Here is a 24,184-nt window from a genome sequence, read left to right as displayed (position 1 = left end):
CATTATAAAATTGTAGTGTATATTTCCCCATGGGGCAATAGCACCTTTAGCAAGAACCACATTTCAATCTGTTCCCTGCTATGCAGAATTTAATATAAAACTCCCATATCCTGCAGGTGCACCACAAATTATATCTGTTTTTGAGCAGCCATCCTGGATATGTGTCTGTATATTCAAATAGAAGATTTTATCTTCTTAGTGTGGAAGGATTTATTGAACTTGACACTTTTTTTCTTTCACTAGAACAAATCTATATAAAACTTTTTACATCGTATTACAAATTAGGACATTTTCAATTAAAGCGATGTCAAGGAAATTATACAGATCACCCTCAAATGGGTTATAAATATGGAAGCAGAGAATTTGTAGTCCTTGATATATAAACCTGACTCTCTCTCTCTCTTTTCTGGTTATCATAAAATCACAAATAGTTTTATGACCTGGCCCATTATAAAATAAAATGGGTCATTTCATACAATATATACAAACCTCTTCCAGAGGATTACAGAAAATCATTTAATTATACAGTTCAAGAGTGCTGGGATTATGGGTTTGTAGTGGAGACTTGTGATTCTGCATTTCCAAACTTTTAGTTGCTCACCGAATAAAGACACTGACTGATGACAATAACGCTGAGTTTGAAGCAGGGGAGCCTGGTTCAATTCCTGGTGTCCGCACCTTGTGACCTTGGGCAAGTCACTTTATCTCCCTGTGCCTTGGGCACCAAAATCATAGCTTGCAAACTCACCTGGGCAGGGACATGTGTGTGTTACATTCCTATGTGCTACGTACCGCACACAATAATGTAATTGTGACAAATCCCACTGGGAGTAAAGTGCTATATGAAAAAGTTATTATTATAGATGAGGTTTACCATAATGTTCTCTTTACATGGTGTTTGTTGACACATTTATATACCATTTGTCTATCACCTTACAGAATGATGTAACATACAAGAGAAATCTTAAATACTTATACAATGCAAGAGAAGGAGCAGCATACAATATGGTAAACTCCACTGAAAAACGTACGATGTAATATGGCGTGAGACTTGCTGTACTGTTTAACAGGGGGGCTCAACTTCAGTCCTCAAGCCCCCCCAAAAGGTCAGGTTTTCAGGATATTCCAGCTTCAGCACAGGTGGCTCAATCAGTGGCTCAATTGAAGACTGAGTCTCTGAGTCACCTGTGCTGAAGCAGGGACTGATTAAACCACCTGTGCGGAAGCAGGGATATGCTGAAAACCTGACTTGTTGGGGGTTGAGGGGGGCTTGAGGACTGGAGTTGAGCACCTCTGCTGTAGAACAGGGGTGCGCAAAGTGGGGGGTGGGAGATTTTGCAGGGGGGGGCGCGCTGGCTACCAAGGTCCCACACTCTCCCCCAGGGCATTTCAATTAAATGCCGGGGGACCGCACAAGGCCTCTGCAGCTTCTCCTACCTGGTCTTCGATGACGCGTCGCCATGGTAACCCGGCGTCACGTGACGTCGGCAACGCAATGTCCTATAACCCGCAGCGTCATTTGACACCAGAGCCGAGCAGGAGGGAGGGCGCGAGCCATGAGGTGAGCAGGCAGGGGGGCACAGGATCAAAACTTTGCGCACCCCTGCTGTAGAATACGAACTGTAGAATAAATTCCAGTGCATTAATGTCATTGTGTAAAGTTCAGGGCGAGTAAATGTGTTTGGTAATCATTTCATGTTTTTTGGGGGTTAGGTAGTGGATCCTTGAAGAGAATAGCAGCATTGGGCTAGATACGCCCAAGGGTCCCATGCGCCTTTTTAACAGTTACAATCCAAAATACTATATTTGCGTTGGAAAATGATTACTTTGCAGAGTAAGTAGGTGATACGTGTGGTGGTTTATATTGGTGATAAAATAGTTTTATGTAGCACTGTCGATGTAGCAATGTGTTGTATGTCCCCCAAGCAGCAAGTGGGCAAATTAATTGTAGATATAATGTTTTCCCTTATAAATGGGATTCAGTTCATTTTGTGTTATTGTAATGTAACCGTTTTACTGAGTTCTAACCGCATTCAAGTGAAGGGAGATGAAGAAATGTACTTTTGTTTACATCACAGCTGCTGTACGGATTGGGGCCTTTAAAGTTTATAGGTTCTTAGTGCCCTCTTATGGTCAAATCGGTATACAGCTCAAATATATTGTATTGGTAAATGTACTGGAGCTTCACTATTGAAAGATGAAGATGACTTGCCTTGTCTACCCATTTGGAATGTATACTTTTCATTGCATTGACGCTGCACTCAGCAGCTAGGTGTACCTAAGTATGTGATCCGTACATCACACCTACTGTACTTTATTGCTGCATACCCTCTAACTGTACCTATTTATCAAGTACCCTACATGTTCTTGCGTCCCGTATGACCAGCTGTACCTATTAAACATCAGTTGACACACTGTGTGGAAAATTGCATAGGTTAGGGGGCTTCTATAGAAATTGCTTGGAAGTACCTCCATCCAGTATGAGGAGCGACAGTGGTACTTATTTTTATGTGCAAAATGTTGGAGGGTCTGTTGCTGTGTCAGTTTTAAGGGCTAATTCCATGCTGGAGGAAAACGTTGTCCCATTCATTTGAAAGGAGCTGGAGGGTGCAACAAGTTGGTCTCATTATTAGGAGCTTAAAGGGTAAATTCTATGTCTGTCAAAGTGGCTGTGCTGGCTATTTTTGCCTCAAAAAACGAAATTTTATGTTCCAGTATGGGGAGGAGGCTTCACTGTGTATTGCATACTGTAGTAACCATGCAAACTGACCCTGTGTCACCACGATACTTGGATTTTATGTTCTAACTCTAATCCCTGAACATTCTGGGTAGTAGAAGTAAATCGTGTATCTGTATGGATAATGGAGACTTGGAAAACCAGAGTTGGACTCCAGTTTCACACTGACATACAGTAGAGCCACATGGCAAATCCTGTATCCGAAAATAAGTTTTCTTGACCTAATCTGCCCAATTTTGCTCAATCTACTATATATTTCTGAAAGCACTGTATGTCTGCGTCCCTAGCGGCAATCTCATTGGTCCCTTGGCCCGCCCGCCCCCGCACACCTCTCATTGGCCTGAGGCGGAGTGACGGGCCAAAGGACACACAGGGACACACACACACACGAGAGTAGGGGGGTGTTACCTACATTAGCGGGGCTCACAGTGTTAGCAGCACCCGCGCGCACCTCCTCCTCTCCCCGTGTCTCCCACGCTTTCACCCCGCCCCCCCCTCCCCCGGCGCCGCTACAGTCAGCGGGACACACACACACTATTATTACCCCTTCAGCGCCCCCCCCCCCACCCAGTGTCAGCGGCCATGCGAGACCCCCCCCTCTATATCTCCCACCTCTCCCCCCCCACACATATACATGCCCCCCCCTCCCCGGCGCTACAACTCACCCCTTCCCCGGCGGGGGAACAGCCAGTGGCCAGGCAGGCTGCCTCGCACTCAACAGACACCCGCCACACTCGACACATACCTGCCGCCACACACACCTGCTGCCTCCCGCCCCTACGCACCGACATCACTGACCCACCGCCTCACACCCTAGCAGGACCCCCACTCACAGACAGCACTCACAACCCACGCGCCACCCGCCGCCTCACACCCTAGCAGGACCCCCACTCAGACAGCACTCACAACCCACGCGCCACCCGCCGCCTCACACCCTAGCAGGACCCCCACTCACAGACAGCACTCACAACCCACGCGCCACCCGCCACCTCACACCCTAACAGGACCCACACTCACAGACAGCACTCACAACCCACGCGCCACCCGCCGCCTCACACCCTAGCAGGACACCCACTCGCAGACAGCACTCACAACCCACGCGCCACCCGCCGCCTCACACCCTAGCAGGACCCCCACTCACATTTTTACATCACATATAGCACCAAAATATACATTGTACTGTGGTGTGGTTACAATAAACCATTTTTATACAACATCGTATTACATTTTCTTCCATCTTTCTTTTCAATATTATTATCCAACCTTTACAACAAACAGTCACCTATTGTTCCACGATTTATAAATAATACTACCTATTACGCATTTACATCCCGGGCAACGCCGGGTCTCTCAGCTAGTTTACTATAAAAATAAACGAAGATCCTACTAGTTTTGTTCTCTTCTCTGTTTCTTATCAACATGCTGTTCTCTTGTTCTGCTTCCTAATATTACATTCCTTCAATTTGTGTTTTTTTTTCTTTTCTTACCTCCATACCACAACCTTCGACGGGACCTTTTCTAAGCCCCCATACCCACTTGTATAGAAGGGATTTATTACATGTATCCCGATCTTGACCTCTTTAAATGAGATACAAGTTTCCTAGCTGCAAAAGGAGAAAAAAAACACTTGTAGTGGGTTTTCTTTCTTTGGTAAATCTGGTGCATTATTTAAATGCACCAGTATTCTCTCACCTGTACAGTTATGACACAGTACTGTACATCTGATACATACAGTATGTCAGAATGTATGTGTGTGTCATTACGCACACCCAACTGTAACACCCAGAACAACCAAACTTTTAAGGATTACTTTATGTATCAAAATAAGGTGTCTATCAGGGTTTGGATCCTCCAGGACACGCCAAAGGGGAGTGCTGCTGGGAACGTTGGGGTTATTACAATTTCTCTAAGCAAATCAGCCACTGGATATTTACCTGGTAGGCTATGTATCTGGCACATGACATCATACTGATGACATATGCACATAGCCTGGTGGCAGATAAGGCAAGTCAGATAGCTATAAAGGTTACACAGAAAGCAGACAAAGAAAGAGAGGAAGTCGGTTGGCGCGTGAGGAGAAAGTAAAAATGCTGGAGGAGGAGAGAGAGGCGGAAAGAACTGGGGACATCTTAAGGTATTAAAGGAAAGTGATGGGGGGAGAGAGACGGGGGGGATGGGAGAAGGGATGAGGTTGGGAGAAGGGATGAGGTTGGTTTCTTAGAATTCCTGAGCAACGCCGGGTACTTTCAGCTAGTATAGTAATAAACCTCCCAGGCAGACCAGTCCTATTAATGTATTATTTTTTCATAGAGCTAATGGTAAGCATGCTGCCTTTGAAGCGAGTGAACCAATTTCAAATCCCACTGTCAAATCTCTCTGTGACATTGGGCAAGTCAGTCCCCGTGTCTGCAATTAGACTGTAAGCTCATAACCGTCTGGTCCGAAACGTCTCCCATTTTGTTTGATGTCCTGTTTATACTGATGGATTAAACGGTTTTCTACTTTTTAGTGAGAAGTGCTGTGGAGTATATATTATATAATATATATATATTATAGTTTCTCACTAATATACTTTCTATTTTTATCACTTCGATAATTGCACCTAATTTATTTCTTCTTCTAATTATATCTTTGCGATTGCGCTGATTTAATTTTGTTTTTTTGTGAAAGTGAATGCATGGTTAATATGGACATTACAAGCAAATATGAATAACCTATTGCGCCATCAGAATTTACGCGGAATGCGTTAGAACAAACTAACAGGTAATAAATCACAAGATACCCTCTCGCTTGTCTCCAAAAAGGTTTAGCTGACCATAATGTCTTCTGTTACAGGCACCACTACAAAGAGTTGCTCCACTCCATACCACATGGCGCAGAAGTGCTGAGGAAGTGCCCCACAAAAAAAGTCCCAGAGGTTGCCTTAAGTTCACAGCAGAGAGGTTTGTCTGCACTGAATATCATGTTCTTAGATGTAATGAAAACCAGGATTTAGCATCCAGGAGGTTGCTGCAAATGTAAAGGCATTTCTGGACTGTGCCATTTTCAGTTACTAGCAGTTGTTAGGCAGTTAACTGCAAAACAGGAAACTGTATGTACTATAGTAGCAGTGTAGTTTAAATTAAGTATCTGAGTGGTCAGAAATAGTTGTGTCGCTAACATGCCAGCATAATTGTAGCCAGTATATTTGACTTGACATGTAAAGCATTCTATACGAAATAGGCTAGCAGCAGGTGCAGCTTGTACCTGGCTAAGGTAATCCAGCCCGATCTCAATAAGACCCAACATTGTTAATACAGAAGTTAAGAATCCCAGGTTGAAAATGCGCATATAACTGGTATCTGAGCCGTATCCGCAGGGGAGTCAGACATGGCAATTATTTTGTAAGCACCAATATTGCCAACTTTGCTGTTCACTGCTCTGCCCATTTAAAGCTTCTGTCCCCTAAATCAAGCACCTGATGATTTTAAATTCACTTAAAATAGTAGAAGGGCAGCAGGCACTCGTGACTTTAAGAAAAACTTGTCTTTATTGAGGTCACATATGTCCTCCTTCGTGTTTCAGTCCCAGCTGTGGAATCTGTAACCTCAATACACATTTTTTTTTTGATTCACGAGTGCCCGCTCGCTGCCTTTCTACTATTGAATCTGTTCCAAAAACGGGATCTACTGCAGGATTAGATCCCCTACAGCATTTGGTTCCCCGCCATTATCGTTCCAGTACAGCAGTAAGTACCGATCACTTACAAATCTGTTTCACTTACACTGATACACATAAAGATGTACAGATACACCAATAGCACTCCCATTAACACGCACAAAGTCGTTTAAACACTGATATATTGATAATAGACAGGGATTTGCACATGTGTTCTATCATGGACACACCCTCAAATGTGTACATATAATTAGATACTGGTGACACTGTAAGCTGGTGCTTCTTCTGCCACTATCGGCTCTGCAGCCCAAATCAGGTGGTGATCAGGGAAACGCCCCCTCCTATATGACCCTAGTAATGTTTCATGGACAGACACCTCTTTCTCAGAGGAGAATGCTAATTTGTATGTCCTGGAGGATGAAAGATAACTCAAGGTCATACCCGTTCAAATAATTTCATACATAGTCATACCCCGACAACTCAGAATAATCATAATACCGGCACAGGGCACAAAAAAGTAATACGATGTGTTTATTCTCCTATAACACAACGGATAATGTGTCAGCCCCCAGAGGGGCCTTCTTCAGTATTAACACATGCACACATTTTTATGTGTATTGCTTGCTTACTAGCTCACTTTCTCTCACCCCCCCCCCCCCTCTCTCGCTTTCTGTCACCCCCTCACTCTCTCTCGCTTTTTCTCTCCCCCACCTCTCTCTTTCCCCCACCTCTAAAACTACACTGAGTGGGGCGTGTGGGAGGGGCGCGCGCAGGGCACTGAGCGGGGCGGGTGGGAAGGGTGCGTGCAGGGCACTTAGCGGGATTGGTGCGCGTCGTGCACTGAGCGGGGTGTGTGCAGGGCACTGGGCGGGTGGGAAGGGCACATGGGATGGGTGGGAAGGGCACACGGGATGTGTGGGTGATTTTCTTCTCCTTGGCATCGTTAAGATCTCCTTCGAGTTACCCTAAAAACACTAATAATCTGAGTCAAACGTAAGGAACTTTACAAACCAAGCCTGAAAGAGATATTAAAGATATCAAATTTGGTGACCCCACCTTGCTTATCATATTAAAGGTATCATGCTGTAAACCATCTAACACCAATTAGATATAATACTTGTTTTTAGTTTAATGTCCGCGTGAGTAGGTGACAGTGCTTCTTTAATAAAAGCCTTTTGACCCCGGGAAATTGAACATTTGTTGGTAGATCTTGACATTTTGAATGAAGCCACTAATTACTGTTTGTTTTTGATAATCCATTTAGCGCTGTTTTATAAGCGAGTTGATCATGAATGCCAAGCTGTAATGTGGTGCCTGTCTGAGCTCTATAATTAAATCATCTCTCTATCGTTTACACAATATCAGCATGACAAATAACTTTGCCCCATGCCCTTTGCCGGCTGATGATATTAATTCAGGCAGAATCTAGACTGATTATGGTAATACTCTTTTAATAGGGTTGATGGACTCTAAACTTCTATCAGAAGGTCTTATTGCTTTCACAATTATACACACAGTCTATAGACAACAGCTTTGGGAGACAGGTGTTTTTTGTTCTTTTTTTTACCAGCAAATATGCCCATTTCTTGTCTCAATTAGTATTCCACGTCTCTGAGAAAAGTAGTAATAAAATAATAATAATAATTCAGATGGTGTAAGCCAGGGGTGGTCAACTGCAGTCCTCAAGGGCCTCCAACAGGACAGGTCTTGGGGATATCCCTGCTTCAGCGCAGGTGGCTCAATCATGAGCCACCTGTGCTGAAGTAGGGATATCCTGAAAACCTGACCTGTTGATGGCCCTTGAGGACTGGGGTTGCCACCCCTGGTGTAATGCCCTATAAGAATAGGAATGATGCAGACTACTGTTGAATGCAGGAGCAACAGCTAGATAAGTAATCATTGGCAGGCAATGAATATCTGCCCTGGAAAGGGAGATACAGAGGCACGAGTGGTACAACGTGAGTGCATTTGGTATCTGAGAAAGGATTGGTAAGAGCATGTTTGTGTTATGGCTGTGTTGTTGTCATTAGTTTTTACCAGGCTTTTGCACTGCTTCTTTTAAATGGGGATTGCTTTGTCAGCAGTATGGGCCCCATGTATAAAGCGTTGCTGAAAGTAATTTTGTTGTCTGACGCAAGGAAGAGTAGCAAATACATGCGTCTTTGTGTCGATGCATATAACTTTAATATGTTGGGCGGAGTGTGTGCCAACTTTTTGGGTGAGCACATACAGTATGCAAGTAACAATAAATTACAAGAATGCATCACTTTTGTGTACCATAAATGCATTTCAATTACATGCCAAGCTTTTCCTGGTGTAAAAGACGTATGTAAGTAGACACAAACAAGGAATTTACTTATTGTAAAGCACCAACGGCCATGGACTAGAGGGGCAATCAAATATTTGCGAAGACCATACAACCACCAATTTAAAAGGCAGTCCCACGTAGCAAAATGAACAAATGAAGAAAAATACTCGCCGGGCACCACCACGGGACAACCAGATTAGAAAACATAGAAAATGTAGATCTATTACAAAAAGCTTCCCTACGCGTTTCGCGCCATGCAGTTGTTTCTTCATGTATATGTATTTATTCATGTTATCCTGCCACATTTGATTATCCCCATACCACTAGGAATTTGTGGGCTTCTTCTAGAGCAGGGAGGGCTCAACTTCAGTCCTCAAAACCCCTCAGCAGGTCAGGTTTTCAGGACATCCCAACTTCAGCACAGGTGGCTCAGTCAAAGACTGTACCACCTCTGCTGAAGCAGGGATATCCTAAAAACCTGACCTGTTGGGTGGTCTTTAGAAGTGGAGTTTCGCACCAGTGTTCTAGAGCACACAGAAATTACTATTTTTTTTTATCCCACATAACCGTCAAATTAATTATCTTAATAATGTAAATAAAGTATACAAACAAAAGACGGGGGTGCCCAATGCTACATCCAATTGACAAAACATATAAAGTAATAAGTATAAAGTTTAACTACTTCAATAATAATATTTACTTGGTTATTTAGTTAAACCCTTTGGCCATAGCGTCATAAGCCTGCATACCAAACGTCAAGGTATAACAGTTGTTTGACGGTAAGTGGCCCCTCCTCCCAGAGCTCACCCCTCCCCACCTTTTTATCTTTGGAGGTTCGAGCATTTTGCTGAATGGACAGGACCCACTGTGGTTGTTTCCCCTCATACAGAGGTAAAAGGAAGGGTTCACAGTTTTTGTGTTAGGACCTGCATTAATTTGGTTATACCTTGACATATATCTGGCTATGCACCTTAACCCTGGCTGTGCTCAAAGCTGTGACCATGCAGCAAGCTTAAGCCTATAGGGAACCATGTTAAAAATGGTTTTTGAAGCAAAAAGTGGCACTGTGTACTCATTTGCATGTCATTTCCCAGAATCCCTTGCTGCAGTGGAAGTGCTGTGTGCTGGGTGATAATGGTGAAAGGCGGGGTTGCAGACCTGCCTAAGACATGCAGATGAGCATACAGTTGTATTTACATTTGCATATTTGCTTTGCTGTGGAGGGTTTTTGTCACTTTTTTTACTCACCATAACTTAACTCAGTATGGTAAACCCCATCCTTTAGCTTCTTTGCATACCCAGTTAACCAACCCCACACTGATGAGACCCATTAAGGTCGAAACAGCTGTCTGTGGGTGGGTTTTCTGGGTATGCACCTTAACCCTGGCTGTGCTCAAAGCTGTGACCATGCAGCAAGCTTAAGCCTATAGGGAACATGTTAAAAATGGTTTTTGAAGCAAAAAATGGCACTGTGTGCTCATTTGCATGTCATTTCCCAGAATCCCTTGCTGCAGTGGAAGTGCTGTGTGCTGGGTGATAATGGTGAAACGCGGGTTGAAAATGTAATCACCCTTTATGTGAAAAAGTTACTTGTTTGCCTTGTGACAAAATTAAAAAGCTTTTTTTTTTCTTTCATAAATTCAATTTGATTTATTAATGTCTCTATGTTTAGCTGTCTACTGACAGCATCATCATTCTACAGTATGTGACTGGCCACTTTGAAGAACCCGGTGTTAAAAATGCAGTCTTAGCATGAAAAAGAATAGAGATTGTAAAACCCTCCAATGTATTTAGTTACCATGGAAACATTACAAGAGTAAAACTGTATTTAGCAGTACTTGTCCAGTGTTGGCTTTTTATTTTATATTTTTTAATTACCCAACATACAGCTAGAGATGTGCAAGACTTTCTCACAGAAAGGACTTCATCGTTTACAAAAAAAACAGAGCACAAGTTTAAAGATTGCCCAGACTGTGCCACTCACGTCAACTTCACGTTAACGGCTCTTATTTCAAACACAAAAGGAGGAAACGGGACAGATGCAACTTGGGATACTCCTACTGTTAGGGGACGGAGATAGAAGGGTGCAACAGGCAGGAGACCTAGTCAGGGCACAATCATAAGTAGCAAAAAGGGGAAAGCCGTGCACACCAAAAAATGATGCAAAAGATTTAATGCAAAATGGTCATTTAATGACTGAAACAGTCACAGAGATCCTTTGGGACGGCTCTTACTTTCCATGTGATATTGTAACACTCCCCAAGGAGGGAAATATAACCAGGGTTTAAAAGGGGAATGGCATTGAGCCTTTATTACTACATCGTCAATGAATGGGGATCTTACAAGAGGATTCACTAAGCACCAACAAGGAATATCAGATCTCTATACGGCATTGTCAAGCCAAGTGCAGTTAATGCTGGGTCAAACGCTGATATTCCTGATCAGAGCTTAGTGACGTGAGGTAGAAGATGAAACCCACTTCCTGCTGCGCTGCACACAATATTCTGAAGTGAGGAGTGCCCACCTGGAGAAACTCACAGCTCTTATCCAGAACTTTAATAATATATAGAAGAGAGCCAAAAAATAGCGATCCTCCTAAGAGAAGAGGAAACTCCAACAGGACTGGCTGCACACTATATGAGCACCTGTCACAGGCTGAGAGACACCCACTAACCCCCACATTCCTGTGTGTAACTGTTACCCATGTACTGTGTAACCATTATACCCTACCCCCTGTTATTCATGCTTTGACAATACTGAAATGTTTTTTTGTCATGCCAATAAAGCTGATTTGATTTGACTCCTGGTAGTAGAACTGTTAGGTACAGTAGTTGTATGTACAGTAGAGGCAACTCTTATTCGAACAAAAACCAGTGGCTAATTCTCCAAAAGACCCAGGAAACACCCAGGTACATTCTGAATACAAGCCTTAAACTTTCCTTAAAGCCCCAGCATTTCTGCATTGATTAATGGCCTATCAGATTAACAGCGGGGGTCCCTGGCAGTCCCATTCAAACTGAATTGAACTGCCAGGGATCCCTGCTGTGTTAATCCTATGGGTCGTTAGTCAATGCAGAAATACCTTAAATGTGCCTCAAACTAGCCCAGAACATACCCAGAACATACCCAGCACATACCCAGAATGTAACCCGGCTAGTTTACGGCAAATGTTCGAATAAACGTTGCCTCTACTGTATGTATGTATGTATGTCTTTATTTATATAGCGCCATTAGTGTACATACAGTAGCGCTTCACATTAGTACTACACGTGACAATCATATAAATAACAAATAATACAAATAACAGATCATGGGAATAAGTGCTTCAGACATAAAAGTAACATTTTGGAAGAGGAGTCCCTGCTCCGGGGAGCTTACAATCTAATTGGTGGGGAGAACGTACAGAGACGTAGGAGGGCGTTCAGGTCTAAGGGTTTTTTCTTATACCACACTGTGGGGCTTATGCAGAGAGGATAGATATGGAAATCGCGCCATCTTCTGGCCAAAAAACTCGGCACAAAACCTTTTCCTCCCGAGAACATGGCGCGATTTTTAAAATCCGGCAGAACAGTTTTCTGAAGTTTAAAATTCGCCAAACACGTGGCGAGAACCTGTAACTCGCCATGCTAATATAGCGTGGTATTCCAGTAGGACCGAAGCGCTTGAACGCGCCATTCTGCCCTATAATATGGCGTGTTCCAGGTCGCCAGAAAAACTTGGCAATTTTGCTACCATCTGTAAAAAGAAGGTAAAGGCGCTTTCTGCATACGGCCATAATTTACGCCAAATCTGTGGCTATTTTATTGCCGTTTTCCCAGTAAATCTCGATCCTCTCTGCATAAGCCCCTGTGTCTTTGATGACACCAGAATATGTGAAAAGGCCCAAGAGTCGCTCAACGTGAGGAGAAAATTTGATGGCCACACCAAAAAGCCTTTCTTAAATAATAACAAAAAGACACTGTGTTTAATACATAAAGTACATTACTTGAAAAATGGAAGTATTGAAAAACAGAAAAATATAAAATATAGACACACACATATGTGCTTGGTATCCCCTTGGTTGTAATTAAACAAAGGGGTGGTGTATCAATATCAATTGGGAGCAAAATGGGTGCAAATTGCATCATTTTCATCCTGCATGTCTGCATCAATGTATCTCATCGTCATTTAGTTAGGAGTTAATGCACAGATAATAATAAGATGTATCAAATTTTGCATCGGTCTCTGTCACTTTCATATTGTATTTCCATCAAAGAAATCAGCCAGGTTTGAAGTGACACAAACTTCTCTGGCCAACAATTTATGTCTGGTGTAGGAAACTCTTTCTTGGACATGACGCAAATGTACGCAGAAAATCGAGCAATGACTGCGTCATAACAAACGTTTCATTGCGCTTTCCTTGTGTTTATACATCACCCCCTTAGTACATTGAGGGAAACGCCAGTCCTCAAGGCCCACGAACAGGTCAGGTTTTCAAGATATCCCTGCTTCAGCACAGGTGGCTCAATTAGTGGCTCAGTCAATGACTGAAGCAGGGATATCCCGAAAACCTGACCTGTTAGCGGACCTTGAGGACTGGAGTTGCCCACCCCTGACTGAGAGAGTGGCCTTTTTGATTAGGTAAATGTATAGATTTCCCACAAAACAAATGAATTAAAAAAATAAACTGCTCCGAGATCTTTAGTGTTTCAAAGAAATACAAAATGTGATGCAGCATTAAAGCAAAGTAAATACTATAAGCTGGAGAGTGTAAGGATCATTTAGTGCTAAATACTCCTAAGGATTTAGTATCCCTTAAGCTTACCGACTCTCATTGTCCCTCCTATGTTTCCTCAGCTGTTCCCCAGCTGAAGCTGCTGTGCGGGGCTGACTTCCTAGAGACCTTTCAAACCCCTAATCTGTGGAAGGCTGAACATGTCAAGGACCTAATGGGCGCGTTTGGCTTGGTCTGTGTCAGTCGCAGCGGACAGGACTCTCTCCATCTCATCCAGCAAACTGACCACCTTGCGCTGCTCCAGCATCACATCCATTTGGTCCAGGAATGGATTCCCAATGAGATCAGCTCCACACGCGTGCGCTGGGCCTTACGGACAGGGCTCAGTGTCAAATACCTGCTGCCGGACTCTGTTATAAGTTACATCAATAAGCACGGTATATACGCAGAGCAGAGCTAACAGAAATATAGAGAGGAGTAGCTGCATCTTCTGCAGCTAACCAGGAAGGAACCTGTTTGGGAAACGACACAAGCTGTATGATAAGAGCATAACTATCAATGTCATTGGATCCACGTGATGGAGATTTGGGTGGTCTAGACTCCACTGACGCCTGATGCTGGAATGGAGTACAGCTGCCGTCCCAAATGAGCACCAGTTACATGCTGGGATATGGAAAGTGTCCCGGTGAATCCAAACATGTACGGTTAATTTGTTAGACATCTGGACTTTATAGTACACTAATTGTAAAGGCTGTGATTTCCAAAATCCATTAATAGAAACCACGATTTAGCAAAGTCATTTAGAAGGCACTTATTTACCCTCTCGTCTGCCAGGTGGTCTTTTCTGTGTAGTGCTTTGGAATTCAAGGAGTTGAAGTAGAATGATCTGCTTGGTACAGAATTACCTTGGCACTTCCAGGGGAAAGTGAAAATGCTGCAGTATAGATCTATGAATAGTGACAATTGCTATAGCCTCTGAAGTTTAGTCTACTTGGAGAACAGTGGTTGAAATCAAAAGCATTATTGTATAATCCTAGGACCCAATACCAAATGAATGTGTTGTAGCCCCTCAAAAAATAACCAGAGATGTCACATCTGTGTGGAAACGCATGTTTTTTGAGCAGTGGCTGCATGTGCTGTATGAAATAGACATGACGGTGTAAAACGATGTATTAATCTCCAAATTCTGATGTTTTTGTATGATAGCCTTGTCTAGAAAGCCACTTGGAATGTAGCCTCTTTGTATAGCTGTATCGAGGTATCGTGTTAGAAGACGAGGGAGGTTATGTGGAGCAAGTTAAGAAGGAACAACTTCTGTGAGGGCTCATTTGCATGTCATTACCCAGGATCCCTGGCTGCAGTTGAAGCGTATGCTAACAGGTAATGGGGATAGGTAGAGTTGCAGACTTATGTGAGACATGTGAATGTGCTCACAAGTGATATTTGTAGTTTTTATTTGTCGCCATCCGCATCACTTCGCCATTCCTTCACCGATCACCACCTAGTACCGCAAGTAAAATATCAGTACACTCCATATGTTACCTTTCTTTATTGTTTTATTTTGCAATACAGTATAATGGACATCTTTAGGTACGAGCATACAAGAAAATACGCATAGCAGCATTAAACTGAAACATTACAATAAACACAAATGTATTTATATACAACAGTAGCCTTGGCTACTTTTTTTTTGGTGGGATAACAACTGTGATATGCAAACTTTCCCGCTGTTTCGTACAAACTTGTAAGAAAATTAAAAAAAGAGAAAAAAAAAACATAATTTTGATTGAATGTTTGTAGCCAAACGTTTATTCGAAATAGCCCAAATTGACTTAAAAAAAAGTGCTATAGCGCTGTTTTAAAGTGGCAAGGTTCAATAGTTCAATTGAAACACTATGTAAGTTTGCTTGCAGCAGTTCTACGCTGTCAGTGTTTGGGAGAGGAATGAAGCGGAGTATCTAGCTGTGTAGGTAAGCCCTGGCCGAATGCTACAAAGGGAGATTTAATTGTTTTATATTTGAACTTTTTTTTTATTCCATTTTTTTTTTATTAATGCAGAGGCACGGGGTGAGGAGTTCACCACCTCAAACACACTCAAACACCCTTTGCCAAGAAGGCAAGCACACCAAATAGGCGGCAACAGTCTTGTAATCCCGTCCGCCATGTGCACGTGTCTATATAGCACATGTGAATGTGCTCACGAGTAATATATATATATATATATATATTACAAAGTTGTGGTTTCCCACAATAGGTAGGTATTTAGAGACTGTTGGGAATAGTGTGAAATATTTTCTAATTTTATGCCAGGAGATAAGTGTCCCTGAAAAAGACACCATTAAGAATCCTCAGGGAGTGTGGAAAAGCTAGCTGTCCCTTCACCTCAGAGTTAACAAATTCTGATCTTACAAACATCCAATCCCTAATGTATCTTGTTAGTGCAATAAGATTGAAGCCCTCCACATCTGGAAGGCTTAGACCTCCCTGTTCTCTATCCATTTTTAGCCTTTGCAGACTGATCCTACAGTATGTTTCTTGTTATCTTACTATATATTTGTGAAAGCGTCGTATGTGGCTATGTCTGTATGTGTCTCCCTGTGTCCCTCCCTGTGTCCCTAGCGGCAATCCCGTTGACCTTGGGCCAGGCCAGTGAGATTGCTTCCTTGGCCCGCACACCTCTCATTGGCCTGAGGCGGAGTGAAGGGCCAAAGGTCACACACACACACACACACACACACCCCATCCCCCCTCCCTCCCGCTCTCCCGCTCTCCCTGTGGACCAACATTAAGCCACAGTAGAGAAAACGATCTCAAGCATCAGTGCATCTGAGTTAGGGATAACATCACCATAAGTAAATGAAAGTCTCAAATGGATAATGGACAGATATATAGAACACACCAGTTAGTTAGACTTGATAGGAGATCTCATTGATGGGTAAAATAATGCCTGTAAGTGGAGCAATACCAGAGTCAATAACTTGTGTTAGAACAGTAGTGATTCTGTATGCCCCTATAATAGACAAAGACCCTAGAGTATCATTCTCATCACTTCAAGCTTCATGAAGAAAAGATTGTACTCACATTACTGGTGTGTACCGTCCTTGGGTGCGTGCGTCCAGCACGCCCTGGAGTGACTGACTTGTCCTGGATCATCACTGGCAGGTAATGGTCAACAGCCCAGTAATATTTACCTTAAGCTAGTGTTTGTTATGCATTCATTCATCTCTTGGGAAGAAATACATAAGGGCCAATCATTGTGGTTGTCAGGTGGACACCATTAGGTCTATATCTCGCGTGGATTGTTTCTTATATGGATTCATTTATCATGGACATTTTAACAGCACTCTGAACATTTATTGAGCTTTTTTCAAAAGAACCGAGCATACATGTGTTTGTGAGCACCATTTACCACTCATCCCTACTGAAGCATGCAGAGAGCGCAGCAGCTGCTTCCTCCCTCTGCTGGATCTACAGGCCTCCCACCCACCTGCGGACTCAGAGCACCACGTGGGAGGTAAAACAAAATGTCCGCCACCGCTCTTCCAGCACTCCTCACGACCTCCACAGACTGAGCAGGCAGCACGTCCTCCTCCCACCCATCCCCAAGGATGACCCAGGCAGCTGGCTGCAGCATCGCTCCCCTGGGACTGCAGGTCACCCCTTCTGCAGCTCGGCTCACCACGCGGAAGGCCGAAAAACAAAATGGCCGCTGCTCGTCTCATCCCAGGCCCCTCTGTATAGGCTGCAGTCGCCCCAGACCTGAGCAGGCACATCCCCAGGGATGTCACAGGTACCAAGCCACCCTGTACCCCTGTCTCACTCATCTGGCTCGGCACTGCCTCTCCCTAGGCCTCTCAGCCCTGACCCTGTGTCACCAGCTAAGCGTCCCTCCTGGCTCGTTACTCGCCCCACCACGGAGTCAGCCAGTCCAGAAGAGAGGTATGTATGTGGAGGTATTATTTGGGAGGTTTTGATTTATAACACTTATTGTAGTTTTGCTGTGCGTTGCTGTGTTAAACTGTTACCACCTCATGATGGCTTGCGGCCTACACCGCACATTTTAATGTTGGTCTTCTGGGGAATCGGGGCAAGGTGTCAATATACCCCTCAAAATGAAGCTGGCACTCTGGTCTTCCACCTCCCGTCGGTGATGGGCCTGTATCTTGCAATCTGGGACAGGATTGCAGTGGATCAAGCAATGTCAGAGCAGGAGCTCACACTTTATGCAGTCATCTTGGAAACCGCTCACCCGGAAGTCCACCATATGTCGGTTTTAAGGGGCACTCCTTTTACTGTGTTACCTATCAAGAGTCCGGCACACTACTTGAACAGGTGAGGAACAGCCATAATACCCTACTGGATATTGTGTAGCAAGGCTTAACAGATTTTAGTATCTCCCTAAAGCCCTTGCCCTATACAAAGTTAAAGGGCAGCATATAAACCGGTAGCATTTTGGACACTTTACTATTCAACAAAAGGGCCCTAATGTGTGCATGATGGAATATGCACATCCCATTGAACGCTTTGAGAACAGTTGGCCGGTGTACTGGACTAGATATCATTGGTCCACCGCATGTTTGTTTAATAATGCCTGAAGGCTCTTCCCCCTGCACCTGTGTTGCCCACTGCTTGTAACAGATCATTGTCCTGGACAGCTCATACAGCCTCCTCATTACTAATACTACAGTACATCGTCATCATGAAAATGACCTTCACCAGCAACAAAACTCTGATTCCCCCTAATTCACCGGTACCAGCGACTGACCCTATTTTAATTGTACTATTACTTGTACAATTCTTACTTCTTGGCCATGTAAGCCTATACATGCAGAGGTCCCAGCGTTTCCCCATCTTATTGGCAGAGCACAAATGGGTGACTACATCCTCCTCACCCCCTTTGACCAAAAATGTCCAAACTGTTGATTTTTGAATACTAGAAGAAACAGGATGAGAATTCAATGTTGCTGGTGGCATAAGCGGCATTCTAGAAGATGTCCTTCCCCTCACTCTAGTTTGAGCTATGGCTGCACACACCACTGCTAACAATATATTGATCATCATCATCTGTCCCCAATAGTAATATTTGTGTTCTGCTTTTTCTGAAGTTAAGATTTTCTTGTCTCTCCCCATTGCCATCACCAGGGCCATGCTCTCTATGATGATAACTGATGTGGCATTGGCTGCTCTTGCCTAACAGTGTGTGCCTTTTCTGGAGAGGATAATGAGGGTTATCCTGATGGTGGGTTTGTGGGTTTTATTTCATTTTGAAATAAATATATAGGGAGGTAAATGTAGCTTTTTTAGTGTATTGCCAATAATAGGAGCACGACTGGTGCTAGTTGTGGATGGTCAATACTGCCTGCTGCCCACATAGTAACGGACGATCATCACCTTCACTGCTGGTACCACCAACACCATTAACCGTTGTAAAACGAACGATCACATAATTAGCTCTCACACCACTCGTGCCATCAGTCACTTCCCTCCCCTACTTGTGCTGTTTGTGCACCACATCCAAAACCTACGTATACTTTATAGGAACAAGTGCTCCCGTAACTCGCAGATCAGAAAGCGCATTGCACAGCAGATGCTAATAATAGACTATGGGGACATAGTATTTGGCACAGCACCCCAAACTCACCTTGGCAAACTAGACACCCTTTACAACTCAATATGCCGCTTTGTCCTACAATGTAATGTAACTACAACACACACCACTGTAAAATGCTCCAAGAACTAGATTGGTCATCACTTGACTCCAGGCACAAAGTACAATGTTCCTGTCTAGCCATCAAATACTTTCTGTGCACGCTACCCGTCTATCTGAACAAGCTCCTCACCCCTACCACACGCAGTTCTAATCACCTGAGATCTGACTCCAAAAGATTGTTCACAGTCCTAAGGTTCAACAAAGTATCCGGGCGCTCCACTTTGTTACCGTGCACCTCACGCCTGGAACAACCTATCAGAAACTCCCAAAACCGTCTCCAGTATACATAACTTAAAAATGTGAGACAGTTGAAATCTTAATCTTGTCTGAAACTGTGGCACATGCCCATAATCGTTTATCTCCAACTGTCCTGTAATGTCTGCAAATTGAATGTATAACCTCTATTCATTGAATGTAACGTCATCATAACTCTGTGCCCGGGGCCAGGACATACTTGAGGTAACTCTCAATGTACAGTGAGTCCTCGCTTACCGACTTCCCACTTACCGATGGATGCCTTTTCCGACGCTGCATAATGCAGTCCGCCGGACGCATTATCCGACTTCGGACCCGCTTATCCGATGGTCACCGCCACCGATTAACAAGGTCCTACAATCCGACGGTCCATTAACCAATGGTGGTTTACGGGATGCATTCCGTTGGATAAGCGAAGACCACCTGTATTATTTCCTGGTAAAACATTTTTATAAATAAATAAAACAACCTCCTCCATCTCTGTGTCAATTCCTTCTCCCTCCACCCCCTCCATGTCTTGAAAGAGAGCTAGAGACTGTGTATCTCCACCACATTACTGAAGGTATATAAGACCACATATCTTCTCTCAGAGGAAGTCTGCTGCTGCTGTTGCGCACCGAAAGGTTCAGACTTGTCCAGCTCCCTCCTCAGCGGAGTCATCTTCCCTCACACTCATACTAGAAGTAGCAACGTGACTTTATTTTGGCATGGATGGCTGTTTTCGCTTTGCCACTTCAAGTGGAGCCAGTAACATGTAGCTATTTACTTACAAATGGTTTCACTATAGTGGTGGGATCGGGTTGTCCTCACCTGAGGACGGTGATTATAATGATAATTTTTTTAATAATTTTGGAAAAACCTCTGTGTTTTATTTCCTTTAATCAAAAGACAAAACATCCCCAATGCTACATCGAAAATTACAAATAATTTAGTACATTAATATGTATTTTTAGCTATATTTTTAATTCATAATTATGGGGCGTTTAGTTCAATCCTTTGGCCAAAACATTTTAAGCCTGCAACCACATCACGGTAAACCCATTTCGGCAGGTCCTGCACTACCAATATTATACTGTCTTATGTATTTCTTCCACTGCATAGAGAGAAGGGCGAAAACAAAGCCACACGACAGCACACAGCATGGGGTGCGGGACATGTATGTGGTCCCTAAAGGGTTAGAAATGTATAAAGCACAGCCCGCCTTAGGCTTTGCGGAGCCCAAGGCGGCACTTTGGCACCGGGGGCCACCCCATGTAAAAAACTTAAAGGGATTTACCTTTATGAACAGCCCTCCAGCAGCGTCATGACATCACAGTGGCATGTGACATCGGTCACCATTGAAACGTGATGCAACAGGAGGCGGCCTGCTCCGGAAAAGGTAAGACCACTCTCACAAAGGAGAAAACACACACCCCTTTCTCTTCCGGTTCGGGGGCCTCGCTCTCTCTCCGGTCAGGTGGAAGTTGGTCCCAGCGCCAACAGGAGGAGGCAGCGCGGGGCCCAAGACAACCGCCTTTCTCGCCTTGCCCTAAGGCCGGCCCTATTTCCTTTCATACTAGAAAGCTGCTGCTGGGTTCACACTAATTAATAGGGTTTTTTTTCCTTCTGCCACTCTGCCCACAATCACAACCACCAGCCACCGTCCCAACCCCCTCTTCTAATATGCCGACACAATATTACTGAGTGATCTATTATGTATATCTAGTACTGGTCGTTCTCCCAATGCATAAACACGTCTGTATCTGTCCACACTCCCTCCCTAAATGCACAAGGTGAGTGTGCCCTATTCATTGTATCGTGGTTAAGCACATTTTGAAAGCGACTTATTTCAAACCTAATTGCAAATGCAATGCCCTTTCACTTTGAGCGTTAATAGAACTTGTTGCAAACTTTTGTATCAAGGCAAAAACTCGAAACTGCTTCTGCTCTGCCGTCGGAATGACATCACCACGTTTCCCGACATACGTTTCGCATCAGCTTTGTCAAGAGAACGTTACTCCCCCTTGTGAGGTAAGTTTAAATACACTGCTGGTAGAGGCGGTCATAGGAAAATGTAGCCATTAATGGTTTGGCTGTTTCGACATGGATATACTGATAGATGTAATCAGTTATCTATATAGATTGTGTTATAGTTGTGAGTATACAATCCGGTGATCTACCCTCTTTATCCGGGATGATTGGTTACTGTTCACAGATAGTTATGCTATTAAGTATTCTAAAACACATTCAGATATCTCAGTGAGTGAGGACAGAAACTGGAGTATGGGGGACTTGTTGTTGAATTGTGCGCATATTCACTTGTATATATGCGTTCAGAGGAAAGGTGTAAATAGGGAACCTTTGTTTAGACCTTTAGGAAATTGGCTTTGGAGCTGATAGATCCATAATGTTTGTATAGTAACAGACAGGAGTAAGGTTGAAAGGTTTGGAGTGGGGCATACAGTACACTCAGTTTAGAAAGTCTGTATGGGTATCGGTTCCCTTCCCTGGTTGTCTATAAGTTATGCAGAGTGCCCAAATCCACAAGCTCATGCTGCTTGTTTAGCAAAGATTTAAAAAAAAAAAAAAAGTGGCACTGGAGTCTCACAGGTGAGTGTGACTTGTTATTTTATTGTACGTTTAATAAATCGCTCTCTTACAGATGCATTGTTTCTTTTTTTTTTTTTTTTTTTGGTGATTGTATCACTTGAACAAACCGCAGCGACCTGATAGAGAACCTATTTTAATGGACTAACTACTTCATTTGGACACTCACTATCAAGCATATGAGACAATCTAACTCGGGGGTGGCCAACTCTAGTCCTCAAGGGCCACCAAAAGGTCAGGTTTTCAGGATATCCCTGCTTCAGCACAGGTGGCTCAATCATTAAGTGAGCTACTGATTGAGCCACTTGTGCTGATACAGGGATATCCTGACAACCTGACCTGTTTTTAAGGGCCGGCCTTAGGATGTGTGGGCCAAAGTTGGCACGCTGGCAGCGGGACCCATCCTGTGGAAGTGATGGGGGTACTTAACTTGAACGGCCCTGCTCCTGCAGCATTGCAGCATCGTGACGTCACGGCAACATATGATGTCCCGTTGTTATGGCAACGCACTGTCATCTGATGTCACGGCCTCATGACAACACGACGCTGCAGGAGGAGTGCTGCTCTGGAGAAGGTGAGATCCCCACACAGACACACGCACACACCTTGGGGTAAGAGCCAGTACTGCTAGTCCAGGGGCCCCGCACTCCTTCCTCCAGCTCCCTCCTCTGGTCGGGAAGAAGTTGGATCTCTGCTGAAAGAAGAGGAGGGCGGGGCCCCCCAAAGGTGCAAGGCCCAAGGCAACTGCCTTGTGCCTTGCCCTAAGGTCAACTTGGTAGCCCTTAAGGACTGGAGTTGGGCACCCATTACCTAATTGCTCTATGGACTGTAGGTACTAACCTAAGTGCTTCTCAATGTTTAATAATCCATGTGGCTGTTCACTTTGTTCATTTACTTATTTTTTAGATATTTTCTTCATATTTTATTAATCTTATGTTTATTACCTAATCTATTAAAACGATATATCTATTTTTATTTTACTAATACACGCTATGCAAGCTCTAGACTAGGAAGCAGCATCTGGTCCATATGAGTCAGGCGTGCAAGGAGCAGCTCTCAGAACAAGCAGAATCTATAGAGAAGGAGCTCGCTCAGGAAGTCGGAAGGTGCTGCAGAGATGATATGTTGTTATATTGTTACAAATACAATTGTATTTCCATACACGTGAGGACAGCTGCCTATTAAATACCATAAAGGGCTTTATCTCCATTCATGTGTCCTGGGCCACAAGATTTCTGTTGGCCTCCCTAGCTCCTAGTACTCCATATAACTAATCTCCAAATGACGTGTTTGGTGCAAGGAGAGCAGAGTTTAACACCAACAATGTTCCAAATGAATCCTGTAGCAATAGTTTAAAACATGTATCACACGAAGAAAAATCCTTTCGCTTCCAGTGGTTAGGGACTGTTCAGCTGTAGCAGGACACACAGCACATCTGCGGGAGCAGACACCATTGAAAACAAATTAGATGTGCACAAAAGGGGCGGGGCTAACACACTAATGCCCCTGCTGGCGTTATATCTATATGTTTTGCTCTATTGTGCTTTATTGATTTGCTATGTAAGCCATTGGCATTGCAACATTTCATGTATCACTGAACAAATGGCTGGGCATTATCCAACTGGCTTAATTTGCGACTGGTATAAAGAGCATTCTTTTTAATGTAATACCCTCTGGGAGCCCAAATCGGAAGGAAATCAAAGTCAGACCGAAAATTATGCCGTTTCATAAAATGGCTAAATAGTCCAGGCAAATATATAGCATTTTAAGAATGTGTTCTTCATTCTGGCCACCGGGTGGCACTATTTGGTAGGATAAATGTGCGATGCCATCTGGGAGAGACTATATTTACTACTAGCTGATATACCCGGCGTTGCCCGGAGGCCGTGAGGGGGGGTGTGAAAGGCAGGGGGGGGGGCGTGAAAGGCTGGGGGGGGGCGTGAAAGGCAGGGGGGGGGCGTGAAAGGCAGGGGGGGGGCGTGAAAGGCAGGGGGGGGGCGTGAAAGGCAGGGGGGGGGCGTGAAAGGCAGGGGGGGGCGTGAAAGGCGGGGGGGGGGCGTGAAAGGCGGGGGGGGGGCGTGAAAGCCGGGGGGGGCGTGAAAGGCGGGGGGGCGTGAAAGGCGGGGGGGGGGGGCGTGAAAGGCGGGGGGAGGCGTGAAAGGCGGGGGGGGGCGTGAAAGGCGGGGGGGGCGTGAAAGGCGGGGGGGGGCGTGAAAG

The 24,184-nt window shown here is 44.2% G+C and overlaps 1 protein-coding gene across 2 annotated transcripts in view; it reads left to right on the top strand.

Moving 5' to 3' along the window:
• Positions 1-15,410, top strand: part of NMNAT3 (nicotinamide nucleotide adenylyltransferase 3) — an 80,139-nt gene extending 64,729 nt beyond the window's left edge. For both annotated transcript variants that reach the window (XM_075570138.1, XM_075570137.1), the window contains exons 4-5: positions 5,573-5,679; positions 13,539-15,410. In XM_075570138.1, the coding sequence (XP_075426253.1) occupies positions 5,573-5,679; positions 13,539-13,876 (445 nt within the window). In that variant the 3' untranslated portion in view covers positions 13,877-15,410. The remainder of the gene's footprint in view (positions 1-5,572; positions 5,680-13,538) is intronic.
• The last annotated feature ends 8,774 nt before the right edge of the window (positions 15,411-24,184 follow it).

Source organism: Ascaphus truei, chromosome 14 (assembly GCF_040206685.1).
Source record: "Ascaphus truei isolate aAscTru1 chromosome 14, aAscTru1.hap1, whole genome shotgun sequence".
Taxonomy (NCBI): Eukaryota; Metazoa; Chordata; class Amphibia; order Anura; family Ascaphidae; genus Ascaphus; species Ascaphus truei.
This window is presented reverse-complemented; position numbering and strand designations above follow the sequence as displayed.